Below are 14,670 nucleotides of genomic sequence, written 5' to 3'. Positions count from 1 at the left end.
AGTCACTTTGGATAAAAGCGTCTGCTAAATGGCCAAAAATGTAAAATGTCAAACTACCTTGTCAGGGCTGTTCTTATGCGCTTACTTGAGTCGTACAATAGAAACGTAACACTTGTTTGGGTTAGAATCCACAGTGGTTTGCCAGCTGCCTGATTTCAGAACACGGTTACTCCTTGTAGAGAAATCATGGTTTATTCACATCTCAATGACGTCCACAAACAACCTGGGGTCTTAGCGAACCGGCCCAGTCCTTTAACCTTGTTAAACGCGGCCTTCTGCGACGTGGATAATTAATGCCGGCGCTGCTGCTTGGAGAAGTCATTCGTTGAGTGCAAATGAGTCATCGATGAGCTCAACGTTTGGTCAGCGGGGTTAAGATGTCTGCCCTCTGACCTTCTCCGTCTCCAGAACGGTCAGGTCAGCAAAGAGAGGAAGGAAAGAAAGAGACGCGGAAAACTCCTCCTGCCTGCCGTCAGGCGGGGTGGAAGGCGGCTCACCTCACGGCGTACGTCATGCGGTCGGGCCGTAGCGCTCTCATCATGCACAGCTTCTGCAGTGACGTCTTGCTCTTCCACTCCTGGGGGAACTTCTCCCGCTCCGGACACTCGCACTCGGCGAACTTCTGCCAGCGCTTGGCCGAGCCCTCGATGTCCCGGTCCAGGTTCCGGAACTCCTCCATGGCGCACAGCGACTTGGAAAACACGGCGGGAAACGGATTAGTTCTGGACTGGACTGAACTGGACTGGACTGGACTGGACTGGACTGAGAAAGTAGTGACAGAAGACTAGAGTGCATCGAGTGTGTTCTTGGTTTAGGGCTGCAATTTACTATTGTTTTCCGTTGATGATCTAGTCCAGAAGACGGTATAAATTATAAATGCAAATAAATGTTATAAATGCAAATTCCCGCCAGTTACGAGTGCAAAGTGACGTCTTTAATTTGTTTGCTTTATCCGACAAGCAGCCCAAAGAAGCTAAAGTATTTATCTTTTAATGATACATGAAACAAATATGAAAATTTCTAAAGCATTAAGCCGCCAATATTTGGCTTGGTTGTACTGGATAAATTACTTTAACAATAAATAGATTCCCAAAATTTGATTACGTACATTTTCTGTGGGTCAACCAATCGGTCGATCAATCGTTTGTCAGCCTTACAATGGATAAGCTCATTGACAGAGCACTCATGAAATAAAAACGTTGATCATCCATTCATCATTTGGAATCCAGGAGTCTCACCCTGGCTCTCGCCCCAGCCCAGCCACACCCCGCCACAAAACTCATTTTATTTTCACAAAAAAGAAAATCCCTGTCCTTTTGTTTTAGAATAATCATAAAAAATGTCGAGGAAGGCAAAATATTTTTCTGCAACCCCTGGCAGATGTGGAACGTTTCCGCCGACGGAGGGCCCCCCTAGGAGATGGCTCCACAGACGCTTAAATTTGGTTACTTTTCTCTGTGTCAAATCATTAGGAAATAAATCCTTTCTTTTCACTTGCAAACACATTTAAGACGCCCCATTTGGTTTGTGAAGGGCATTTGCCATTATTTATGATATTTTATTATATTTATGTATGGACGGAATAGTAAACAATGGAAAATTGTGGTTAATTGCAGCTTTACACCAAAGTCCTCGCGCTGAGAAGTCCAACCAAAGGCAGTTTATCAGTGAGCCACAGTCAAGACTCCAGCCAGTTGGGCACGTTTGTTTTTCGCCGTAATGAACAGCCAAAGGCACTTGGATTGTTTACCACTTGAGTAAGTGCCACATAGGGGAAAACACAAAAGTTGGGGATGACAAACAAACCAACAAACCAAAAAAGTAGCAAATAAAAGCAGACGGGACAGCTTATCTGTCCGGCGTTCGTATGAATAATGTCGACTCAAACAGAAACGCTGAGCAAACATGATCCCTTCCACTTCATGGCGAGGGGGGGGGGGGGGGGCATATGGAATATGCATCTGTTTGCAGAACCTTCGCGCTCTTATTGTGGCGATCCACCTGACAGCCTTTTTATCTAATCTGGGGGATGGGGGGGGGGGGCACTAGGTGCAGTCCGACGTTCTCGATGATGAGCGCACAGCAATACAAGGACACGATGCGGTTCACTCCTCAAGCAGACATGCAAACGCAGACGCAAACATGCAGACGTGCACGGACACTGACGCAGTGAAAACGAAACACAGGACATGAATGTGCGTGCACACAAACACACACATGCATGTGTGCACAAAAGCCTTACACACACACACACACACACACACACATTGTCATAATGAAACAATGCATGAAATTACACTTAGATTGAAAAAACTAGACTCAAACTACCAATCAAATGACAGCGAGGTTGAATGCCTCCAGATTTCCCTGGTTGCTAGCGATAGAGACAGGGAAAAAATCTGACACCCTTTTCCAACATTAAAATGGTAACACATATCACACATATATAGAAAAGTAATGAAAGGTCATTTTGGTTTAATAACATAGTCCACAGCTACTTTTGACCCTGCGGAGTTCTCCCCTAGCCTTCACACACACACACACACACACGCACACACACACGCACACACATCCATACAGCCAGGGTAATCGGGGCCTTCCATCCACCTTCGAGATCCACCCAGACCAGATGACGAGAGAGTGCAGGGAGGCCAATGGTTTAAGGATCGCTAAATACTGAGAAGAAAGGTTGAAACATTCATGAGCAGAATGAGAGAATGCGAGGGGGAGAATGAGAGAACGCGAGGGGGAGAATGAGAGAACGCGAGGGGGAGAATGAGAGAACGCGAGGGGGAGAATGAGAGAACGCGAGGGGGAGAATGAGCGAGACTGCGAGGGGGAGAATGAGAGAACGCGAGCAAGAGAGCGTGAGGGAGAGAGCAAGACAGAGTGAGAGAGAGAATGAGCGAGCGAGAGAGAGAGCGAGAGAGAGAGCAAGACAGAGCAAGAGAGAGTGAGAGAGCAAGACAGAGAGAGAGAGAGAGAGAGAGAGAGCGAGAGAAAGCGAGAGCAAGAGCAAATGAGAGAGACCCGTTCCATTGAGAGCAGGAGAGAGCAACAGAGAGCGAGAGCGAGAGAGAGCAAGAGAGAGAGAGAGCAAGCGAGAGAGCGAGCGAGAATGGGTTAGAGAGAGCGAGAGAGAGCGAGAGAGAGCGAGAGAGAGCGACCCGGTCTATTGGGTCTCCTGGGTCTTGCATGTCGCTGTTGCCACTCAAAGAGCATCTGACAGGGGTTGGGAAGCTATGCTTTTCCAGTCAGCAGCCACTTAGTGGAGCTGAAAGCACAGTGTTGTGTGCGTTTAGATTAGTTGATGAGTCTGGCGGGTACAAGTCAGACTATTTGCATAAAAGGATGAGCGAGATTAGAGCAAAGTGGTGGCTTGATGAGCGAGGTGGAGGAATGCGATTGGTGTTATCTCCTCCACACAACACCTACACAACACACGGAATGACACTCGATTCCAAACAGCCATGATGATATTAAACACAACAACGTCTGCGTTACGATCGGTATTACTATCATTCGGGCATTTTCTTTTTTTTCCAAGGCTAAAGTGACTGCAGTGGCGTCTGGCTTAACATTAGCATACTATTTTGATGATGACAATTTCAATGACAAAAAATGTTAATAGGTTTTGCTAAGTGGGTGGAAGTGGCCGCCGGTGTATCAGATAACCAGTGTTTCAGCATGACGTGACGGCTCACTCCCAGAGGAAGGCTCCCACACGTTCCCACTACCTACAAAGGAACTTCTGCTTCGTCTGACACCGACGTCAGTTCATTGGAAACCTCTCCCCCCCCCCTCGCTCTCTGGTGTATGATTTATATGTTTTTAAATCAGCTTTAGTCGTCGTATTACTGCTACAAGACCAGCAATGCAAAAAAAAGATTACAATCTACTTTTCTACTCGTCGGGTAAAAGGGGCGCGGGATCCTGGCGGATGTCGAAGAAAGCTTCAGGGTTTCTGCGGAGGATTGTTAGTAGCCCTGCATTGTGTTTCAGCCAATCAGGACAGTTGGTTTTAAAAGATGTAGCCGGAAATTAAATGTCGCCCGCTACACCCGTTATTTATCAGGAATACGATTTCTGACTGCGAGGGGAAAGGAAAGCCAGATTGGATTTGAAGGCTCGGACTAAACTGCAATTTGAGATAAGCAGCAAGAATGATCTTCTTTCTATTCAATACTTCCCTTAACCCCTTTCCGAAGCAACATCAAGAATATCTTTATTTCCTCCAAGCAGCCTCTACAGATTGCAGGCAAGATCAGTTGCATTGATTTTGTGCCAGTTATTTATATTTTGGATGGTAGGGGGAAGAAAATAGCTGTGGAGGCAAATTGTCCAAACTGATTTGACTGTCCACACTTGTAGTACAGTACTGAAGCTGTGTAGCAAAAAAAACAACCTCAACCATCTGCCTCTATTGCCTCTTCAGCAAAGCCTAAGTTACCCCAATAGAAGCTCAGTCAAAAATAACTAAACACACAGCATTTACAAAGTGCTCTTTGCTCGCCACCGTGACCGCTCAAAGCACTCCACAATTAACTCTATCACCCACTCACACTCAGGCGTTACATTTACACACACTGCAGAGAAATGCACCGCTGCATTAAAAGTGTCGGTTTTTGCCAGTAGTTGACGCAGGACTCCCGGGTGTGACGAGCCAGCGCCGCCTCACCTTGATGCCTCCCCAGGTGTGGTTGGTGAGGAAGTCCACGGGCGAGGACACGCCAGGCATCACGGGGTACCTCAGGAGGAAGTCCAGCTCCACCGGGTCGATCTCCTTGCTCATCAGCAGGATCTGGAGACGGGAGACCGACAGCAAGACAGCACAGAAGAAGCTCAACTTTCTGTTTCATTTATTTCGCAGCCCCCCCCCCCCCCCCCCCCCGCTGCCGAGACAGCCCTCTTGAGTCTCCGTCTGGTGGTGGTGGTGGTGGTGGTGGTGGTGGTGGGCGGTGGGGGAATTCGATCGGGTCGGTTCAAACACGGAGCCATGTCGAAACCCTCTCCCCCCTCTTGCTTTGAGGGGCTTAGAGGGCTAACCCTCTAAAAAAAAAAAAAAAAAAAAAAAGGGCCGTCCTTCATGTCCCCCTCTCCCCCCGACTCCCCGACCCCCCCCCACGCTGGTCCTCCACCCACCTGGAAGACGAGCTGGGCGGTGAAGGTCAGCTTGTCGCACTCAAACAGGCCCCGAGTGGTGTACTGGAAGATGGAGGAGGTGATGCTGTCGATGAGGTTGGAGACCCGCTGCTTCAGGCAGTCGTCGGGCAAGGCCTTCTGCACCGCCTTCTGGAACACCACGCTGAACGCCTGGGGGGTGGGGTCGGACACACAGGTCACATCGGGAGGCGTCGCTCCCGCTCCCGGAAGGTTCTGCTCCTGCTAGGGGCGCTTTCAAACGTTCTACCTCAAGCTGAGACTACTTCCTGTCTTTTATCCACTGCTCTGGGTCTTTATCGTCTGTCTGTTCTATTTCATTCAACGCTGTAAATTGATGTTTTAATGGAGCTAAGCTGCACGCCACTTTGTGGTCAGGTTTTTAAATGTGCTTCATAAATCTCACCTTTTTGTTTTCTGGGTTGGAGTCAAACTGAGAGTATGTATGCTCTAATGTCTCGTCTGTTGTTATCGTCTGTTTGTCGTATTGGATTTTAATAAGCACATTGCGGTTTTAATCAACCTAAGTGGTACTTAACCACCGCGTGGGCCCACCCTGGTCGTTTTTTACATGTTCTTTAGAAATAAACTGACTTGACTCTAATGGATCCTTTCGTTATCAGAATGACAGCATCACCCGGGTCTGAGGCTGGATTTAGGTGATTTAGCTCATCAATTAACATTAGGGAATTTTACGTGAAATATCAAATGACATGCTCGAACATTTATAAAAAAAATCCCATTGGGGAAGAGTCGCATCAGCTGGTCGGGCTAGTGTACAATATAACGACCCAATATAACGAATCTATCGCTTTCGATTATCCCGTTTACGTCGGCGCTTTAATGGAGGACGATAAAGAGAAAACAAATGAAACGCTGAAACGAAAAAGAAAAGAAAAGACGCCGGCGCCCGACGCCATGATCCCTCCATCCCCGCTGCAGACGCCAGACGTCTCCGGCCTAATTCCCTTCCCTCTGCCAGGGTCGCACGCCCAGAATGTAACGAGCCTCTGGTCTTAAGATCCCGGACGCGTCTGGTTTCCATCGCTCCGGGTCGGGGCTACGCTACGACTCTCTGAATGCGTTCCGCGGCGCTGTGTGTTCCCCCCTCATCTCCCTCCGCCCCTAACGGCGGGCCAGAGATGGGTGTGAGGGGCTGGGCGTGGGGCTGGGCGTGGGGCTGGGCGTAGCGCCGTCTGGCTCTTGAGCGGTGCTGTGATTACAAACTGTTCTCCAGCAGCCCGGGGGTAGGCTGCCCCTAGCCCGCAGCAGTCCAGCGCGTGAGAGACCTTGCTACACTACGCGTAATTAAAAGCCGAGGTAGCTTGCATAAAACACGCGGGGCAGAGGGTGAGGATCCACATGGTCGTCTTTTTTGCATTTTTTTCCCTCGTTCTCTTCGCAGAGTAGCAGCAGGCGGACGGTGAGATGAGAGGAGGGGGAGGGAGGAGGAGAGAGGGGGGTCTACCTTGAGGGAGAACTGGTACATGGGGTGGATCTTATTGAGGTCGTTCATAATGAAGTAGAGGAGGGAGGCGCGCGCGGCTGCGACGCGGTAGTGCTCCCGGGCCTCGTTGATCTGGGCCTCCGTCACCTTGGCTTCCTTCACCTGAGAGACAGACACACACATACACACACACGCACACGCAGGCACACACACATACACACGCGCACACACACACACGCACACGCACACACACACACAAACAGAGACACACAAACAGAGACAAAGATGCAGATGCAAAGAGGGTGAGCAGGAGACACAGGCAAATGGAGCATCACTTACGAACGCACAAAATCAACAACAACAAAACAAACCAGGATTCGTCAGTAATAACGCAGATACAGACACACGCGCGCACACGCACACACACACACACACACACACACACACAAACAAATACACTAACACACACACACACACACACACACACACACACAAACATGCAGGATTTATCAATCAACTAATGATCAAATGATTTGCTGAGTTAATAAAATACACTGCGCTCAGAAGCGGAAGAGATTCCAATTTCACGGTGAGCCGGAATGTTCCCGCACCGCACACAGCACTACAGTTATGTGTCTTCTCTCCTCTGCTTAGCACCTGAGCCATTACACTGCAGCTGAGGAAACACCAGCGGACGGAACATAGAGGAATGTCTCGCAGGCGCTTTCAAGTGTCAGGGACAATGTTGAAAGCAGAAAGTCATTTAGTTTTTTTTGGTGTTGTGTTTTTGTCCTTTTTCCTTTAGTGGCTTGCTGGAAAACAACAGAATGTTGTGGTCTCATCATGTTCGTGACCTTAAAGAAACCTCGACGAGAAACAACAGAGATAATCAGGCCGAGCGAGTGGCTTAGAGGGAGAGAGAGAGAGATATTGAGAGAGAGACTGAAGGAGGGGGAGAGAGAGGGAGAGGGAGATAGAAAGATGGTGAGAGAGGGTGTGAGATGGAGCGAGGAAAAGAGTTACAGAGGGAGTGAGGCAGAGAGATGGACCAAGCCTCAGAGCGATAGAGAGAGAGACAGCGAGAGAGAGAGACAGAGCGATAGAGAGAGAGACAGCGAGAGAGAGAGAGAACGAGAGACAGACAGCGAAAGAGGGAGCGAGAGAGAGCGAGAACAAGAGACATACAGTGAAAGAAAGAGAGAGACAGAGTGATAGAGGGAGTGAGTGAGCGAGAGGCAGCAAAAAAGAAAGACAGAGAGTGTAAGACGGAGAGAGAGAGAGATGGAGAGTAAGAGAGTACGATTGGCCGAGAGAAAGCGGGCGAGAGGCGGAGGGAGAGCGGGCGAGAGACCTTCTCCTCTATGTCGCCGGCGGTCAGCTTGGTGGTCTCCAGGTTCTCCACCAGCTCCGTGTCCCCCAGGAAGTCCCCGGAGGCGGAGGACAGGCGGGACAGCAGGTTGTCCTCCAGGGTCTTCAGGGTGATCTTGAAGCCGTTCTGCTGCGTGGTCAGGTTGGACTGCGGGGAACGGAGACGGGAGGAAACACGTGGAAGCACGGGTTAACATGTTATCACGGTAATCAGGGGGAATGTTACAGAAAAATATATACACCATATGCTTGTCAATTTAAAAAATACCGTTATAAACAGGGAAGCTTTAGGTCTTTACGATAAGGATGGGGAAATAAATGCGGGAATATCAAATTGAAAGTATGGTATCGGACTAAAGCTAGTTCTCATTTGCCTCTGATCATTTCAAATCTCATATTTAGATTATTTAACAGGATTTCATCAAATCGCAGTTCATTTATAATATAAAACATGGGTACCACCGTAAGTCAACATCTTCATTTCATGACGATAACGGTACTATTCAAAGACAATAAAACGATAATATTGGATTATTAGTCCTGCATACAATGCATCACATGCCATGCAACAGAAACATGCCCAAATCAAGTGAAACAACACACTGTAACATTTGAAACGTGTCAATATTTCTGATCGTCCTATTCCGATATTTCAACATCGGACGCAGAGAAGAGCGAAAGGCGTTGCTTCTCTCAAAGGGCTGGTCGGCGGCGGCGGCTGTCAGCGCACGTTTAGCCGCAGATTCACGGCCAAGGAAATCCATTTCTGGAGTGTAAAATGAGGTATAGCTGTCGGAGGCGTGGGGGTCCGCGGCGAGAGGAGTGGACATTGAAGGGCGCCTCAAAGGCAGCGCTAATCAATATCACCCCCCCCCCCCCCCCTCTCAGAATCGGTTATCTGTGGCCGTGAAAGGCTGCTGCGCTGCGGGCTGGATTAGCACGCTCACGTCTGTTGGCTGACACTGGGGTCTCTGCCAAGTGACCTCACCGCTCGCTGGGATGAGCCCATCGATGGGTACCGGCTTTGATGCTGGATAACACACACACACACACACACACACACATACACGCATCTTCGTGCACGCACACGCACACACACACGAGCATGCGGGCATGTACGCGCACGTGCATAGCATAAATGCATGCGCACACATATTGACACACACTTGGGACACACACGCACACCCACAGACACACACACACGCACACTCAGCTTGATTATAATGGGTGTTTTCTCTAAGGCTTCGCCATATGGATGAGAGACCCTTTTTCCCTTTTCCTTTCTTTGATGTGTGGTTAAAAAGAAACCAAAAAAACCTGAAACACTTTGAAAAGAAGCAAACGACTCCCCAACACTTCTGAGACGCTGGCAGGGCAAAGACAGCCCTCATGTCCTCCCCGCTTTGTAGTCTCTGGTACGGCCTGCCCCCCCCCGGGTGGTCTCTGGTACTGCCTGTCCCCCCGTGTGGTCTCTGGTACTGCCTGTCCTCCTGTGTGGTCTCTGGTACTGCCTGTCCCCCCCCCCCCCCACCGGGTGGTCTCTGGTACTGCCTGTCCCCCCCCCCCCCCACCGGGTGGTCTCTGGTACTGCCTGTCCCCCCCCCCCCCACCGGGTGGTCTCTGGTACTGCCTGTCCCCCCGGGTGGTCTCTGGTACTGCCTGTCCCCCCCCCCCCCACCGGGTGGTCTCTGGTACTGCCTGTCCCCCCGGGTGGTCTCTGGTACTGCCTGTCCCCCCCCCCCCCCACCGGGTGGTCTCTGGTACTGCCTGTCCCTCTAGATTAGGAACAGACTAGTTTATCACCTGGTTTAGATTATGTGAACACTCTAGTTAATCACCTGGTTTAGATTAGGGACACACTAGTTCACCATCTGGTTTAGATTAGGAACACTAGTTTATCACCTGGTTTAGATGAGGAACACTAGTCTATCATCTGGTTTAGAATAGGAACACTAGTTTATCATCTGGTTTAGAATAGGAACACTAGTTTATCATCTGGTTTAGATTATGACGACTCATCTTGGCTAATCAGCCTTTGCCATCATTATACACATTTTACAGACCAAATGGCAAAATGAAAACACTGAAAATCTGTGACTTCAATTAAGTTGCAGCCCTAAAACACACACACACACACACACACACACACACACACACACACACACACACACACACACACACAGCTGGGCACCCTGTTCTCTGCACCCATTACCCGCGGCTGGTGAGCCACTCAGCGATGCTGACACATCCTCACTGAGTTCCCGCTGTCCTACTGGCGCCTTCTCTCGCCGCCATCGCCTTTTTAATTTGGCGGGGAGCGACTGAGCCAGTGTGAAGCAGGCGCTAGTGTTTGTTAGTTAGTGTTTGTTAGTTAGTGTTTGTTAGTTAGTGTTTGTTAGTAAGTGTTTGTTTTAATTTGGTGGAGTGTGTTTGGGTTGTGACAGCCCAGAGCCGCCATCTGGCCGCAAGAGACAAACGGGCAACGGAAATCAAAAATCCCGGAAATAAAAATTGATAGAACAAATAATGAATACATATGAGCTGGAACGGGATGTTCCACCAAAGAGAAAGGTCGTCAAACCCGGAGTGATGTGATCGTACATTGAGTAACCGTCCCAAGGATGTGCTATGGGTGTGATTGTGTGTGTGTGTGTGTGAGTGTGTGATTGTCCATTTGTGTGTGCTTGTGTGTCTGTTGTGTGTGTTTGTGTGCGTGAATATCCCTTTGCGTGTGGGTTTGTCTGTGTGTGAGTGTGTGCATGTGAGTGTGTGTGTCTTGTGTGTCTGTGTTATTGTGCACGTGTGTTCGGCATGCATTTGGCGTGTTTGTGATGGTCCGTTTTTGTGTGTGTGTGTGTGTGTGTGTTTGTGTGTACGCATGCGTGTGCATGTGTGATCGTACACATGTGCACTTGTGTGTGTGTGTGTGTGTGTTTAAATGTGTGCCGTTAACTTTTCAGGAGTCTTCCCACGGGGTGGGGGTGGGGGGGGGGAGGGGCTGTATCCAGTTCAAAACGTTCCCCAATGACTCCCATAATGAGGCAGATATGAACGGTTAGCTCTCCTGCGGCGCATCACACACCTAATTGCCGCGCGTTGCGGTAAAAAAAAGAAAGAAGCAACCCGCATAAACAAACAGCCGTCGCAGCGGCTAATTGTCACGGAGAGACGCGATGATACGCAGACGATAGCGCTGCAGACAAAGGGCCCAGTGATGAGCACCACACGGACCCTGAGGTCCAGGAGGAAGTCACCGCCAGACCCCGGGTCCCACACACACACACACACACAAACACTAACGCACACACCCTCACACTGTGTCACACACACACACACACACACACACACACTAACGCACACACCCTCACACTGTGTCACACACACACACACACACACACACACACTAACGCACACACCCTCACACTGTCACACACACACACACACACACACACACACTAACGCACACACCCTCACACTGTCACACACACACACACACACACACACACACACACACACTGTCACACACACACACACACACACACACACACACACACACACACACACACACACACACACACACACACACACACTAACGCACACACCCTCACACTGTCACACACACACACACACACACACACACAGACCCTGAGGTCCAGGAGGAAGTCACCGTGAGACCCGGGTCCCACACACACACACACACACACACTAACGCACACACCCTCACACTGTCACACACACACACACACACACACACAAACAGTAACGCACACACCCTCACACACACCCTCACACACGGTGTTGTTCCTGAGCCCCCGCCCCCCCCCCCCCCCCCCTCCCAAACAGGTAACAGCTAACATTTAAGCTTCTTAGCGCGCCGCCGCCGCCGTCTGCAGCTAAACAAGCTCCCTCTTTATCTCCTCTATCCGCGTAGTCATCTTACGGCTCAGCGCCGACGCTAACCTCATTAGCGGCATAACGGGCGCCCAGTCAGCCAGCGCGACGGGAGCAGGTACGGAGCCCACCTCCGCCGCCGCCGCCTGTTGTCAGCCCGCGTTGTTTACCCCGCGTTGTTTACCCCGCCGCCAGAGCCCCGCTTTCCCGCCAAGCCCCGTTGTTGTTGTTGTGACGGTGAGGTTCTTCCCTTCCCGTACCCGGCGCACAACAAAGCACAACACTAAACTACCCCCCTTCACCCCCCCCCCCCAGCAGACCGCCTCTCCCTTTCTAACTCGCAGCATTAATTAAAATGATACACCGACTTCCACAATGCACCCCCCCCCCCCCCGTCACCCCTCTCTCGTTCCTCCCATCTCTGTGAAGCGCTAATTAAACAGGGGTTCGTTAAATCACATTGCACGTCTCCAGGAGAGATCCGCTGTTGTTCCCAGCGCTGGATGGATCCGGCGTCTTAAAATAACCAGCGTCGCTCGCTCAAGCGAGAGGCTCCTGCTCTGCGACGCCGTCAGAGATAACACACATCGATCTCTGTCCGGGTGAAAGCCTAAAGGTGTACCGCGCGAAAAAAATAATGACATCTCTACAGAATCGGCCTCCGTGCTGACCGATGTGGACACTATACGGGTTGTGGGGGTGGTGGGGGTGGTGGTGGGGTGGGGGGGGAATGATTCTGCAGAAGAGTCCGGCATTTGATCCTTCATTGCCTTGTTTTGGTATTTCCTGGCGATCACAACTTCCCCCGGAGGAGCGCCCATGACCCCAGTGTGTGTGTGTGTGTGTGTGTGTGTGTGTGTGTGTGTGTGTGTGTGTGTGTGTGTGTGTGTGCTGTGTGTGTGAACACAGGTCTGGCTTCACCACCGCCGGACCCGGATAACAAGCGTCCCAGCGAGGGACGCCGGCCGTGAGTGTGTCACCGTCCCGGCTAATTGCCATGGCAGGCTACAGTAGCCCCGATGGCCGGTCCTTCTTTCAAACGGGCTGACACAGTTCTCCTCCGACCCCCCCTCTTCTGTCCCCCTCTCCCCCCCCCCCTCCGCCAGCGTGTCAGTAAGACAAGCATATGCCGTCATTAAGGACCCGGGCTTTGATCAAGCCCACTCTCACTTCGTTACTGGCAGGGTTTCTCTTTTCGCACGCGCGAGCCACGGAAACATAACGCCCCGGAGACAATTAACTGGCACCGGTTATTAGTGCGCTGGCACGCCGCGCCGCCAGGCTGGGGCTAGGGGGGCTTAGCGCTGCGCCGCGGAGCATAACAGAGCCCGGGGAGCTAACCGTTAGCTCTGACCTGCATCGGCGGGGCGCTGTGACGGCTGGAAGCGGGCCTGGAGCCGGGATCAGGCCCCGCAGGAGGAGGGAGGGGGAGGAGGAGGAGCAGGAGGAGGAGGAGGAGGAGAAGAAGAAGCGATGATGTGCACACCTTTTCATCCCCCTCCCCCCCAACCGGTACCCTCTTTCAAAGATCTCCTGGATCTCAGGTGTGTGTGAGAGAAGGGGGCGGGGGTGTCCCAACGGATGCAGAGGATCGTGAATGGCGAAAAGAGAGACCAAACAGCTCTCGACACAAACGTGTTTAATCCCATTGATCTTTTCCTTGGGTTTTAAAAGCGCTGGCTGAGAGGCTGGGCCGCCGAGCTGTTTAGGAGGAGAATATGGAATAAAAATGAAACGGGTCGAGGGTTTCTCTGCACACAGAGAGCGGGCCGTGAGGCACGGCCGGCGATGATGAATAGGATGCCGGCCGGCAGACTGTCCCCAGGGTCTCTGCGGGGAAAACTTGTGCCGTAAATCTTCCGCATGGTAAACCATATCGCTCCGGAATGGGCAACATTATTCCTGGTTTGGGATGGGTTACGGTTCCGATGTGTGGAAATGGACTTTTAAGTAAAGTTTCACGTTGATTGATTTATTATACGCAGCATTGTAAGTCGAAGCGCTGCACACGGTAATGCAAAACACACACACACGCAGGACAAAACACACACACACACACACACACACACACACACACACAGGAACACACACACACACACAGACAGTCCCAATCATAGTCTCCCTACATGCAGGATGTGCATTATGCCACACATACATATGCTCAGCGCGTAGTTAATCAAAGCCTGTTTATTTCAGGATTCGTGTTTCATCACTTTCACGCGGTTCAATCGAAGCCAACGCACCAAACCGCAAACACGTTTCAAGTTTTATCAAGCGCCCATCACCTGTTCAAACTAATGAAGGCAAGAACACTAAATGCTATTCTCGCGCTGCGTTCAAAGACAATGCGGGCGGCGGCGGCGGCGGTACAGGTCAAGGTTGGGAGGAGCGCCGTTTTTGATTTGTGTACAAAGAGGAACGACGACGGCAGACTGTTCCGCGTGGCGCGGCCGCTCTGTTAGTCCTAGACGTGTGACTTCACAGTTACACCTGAGGAGACGGGAGGGACGCAGACGAGAGAGGAGTGTTCCGGCGTCTGGGGAGCGTGTTGTTTCTGTGATAACCACTCAAGGCGTGGGACGCGTACCCCGCCAGACTACCTCTGAAGGTGAAGTTTAAGAGCGCTTTGAATGTTGTTATAAAAGGACATCTGTCAAAGCAAAGGAGACGAAACAAACCAAAATATCCTTTGTTGGGGATTCATCTCTGTCATCCTCCTGCAAAAGCCCCACATGGTCCCACAACGCCTGTAAAACAATACAGGTCTGGCTGATCCAGCCATGGTAACTCTCCTGGCTTCACTG

The 14,670-nt window shown here is 50.9% G+C and overlaps 1 protein-coding gene across 1 annotated transcript in view; it reads right to left on the bottom strand.

Annotated features, from left to right (window-relative positions):
- dnah9 (dynein, axonemal, heavy chain 9) overlaps positions 1–14,670 on the bottom strand; it is a gene marked incomplete at its 3' end in the record, with an annotated part of 148,941 nt that overhangs the window by 34,764 nt on the left and 99,507 nt on the right. The window contains exons 59-63 of the mRNA XM_084485520.1: positions 7,959–8,123; positions 6,629–6,769; positions 5,143–5,313; positions 4,679–4,801; positions 498–691 (exon numbers count right to left, since the gene is read on the bottom strand). Coding sequence (XP_084341646.1) covers positions 498–691; positions 4,679–4,801; positions 5,143–5,313; positions 6,629–6,769; positions 7,959–8,123 — 794 coding nt within the window. The remainder of the gene's footprint in view (positions 1–497; positions 692–4,678; positions 4,802–5,142; positions 5,314–6,628; positions 6,770–7,958; positions 8,124–14,670) is intronic.

This window comes from Micromesistius poutassou (genome assembly GCF_964030765.1).
Source record: "Micromesistius poutassou genome assembly, chromosome: 21".
NCBI classification, from domain to species: domain Eukaryota; kingdom Metazoa; phylum Chordata; class Actinopteri; order Gadiformes; family Gadidae; genus Micromesistius; species Micromesistius poutassou.
The sequence above is the reverse complement of the archived record's forward strand: the minus strand, read 5'-3'. Positions and strand labels throughout refer to the sequence as shown.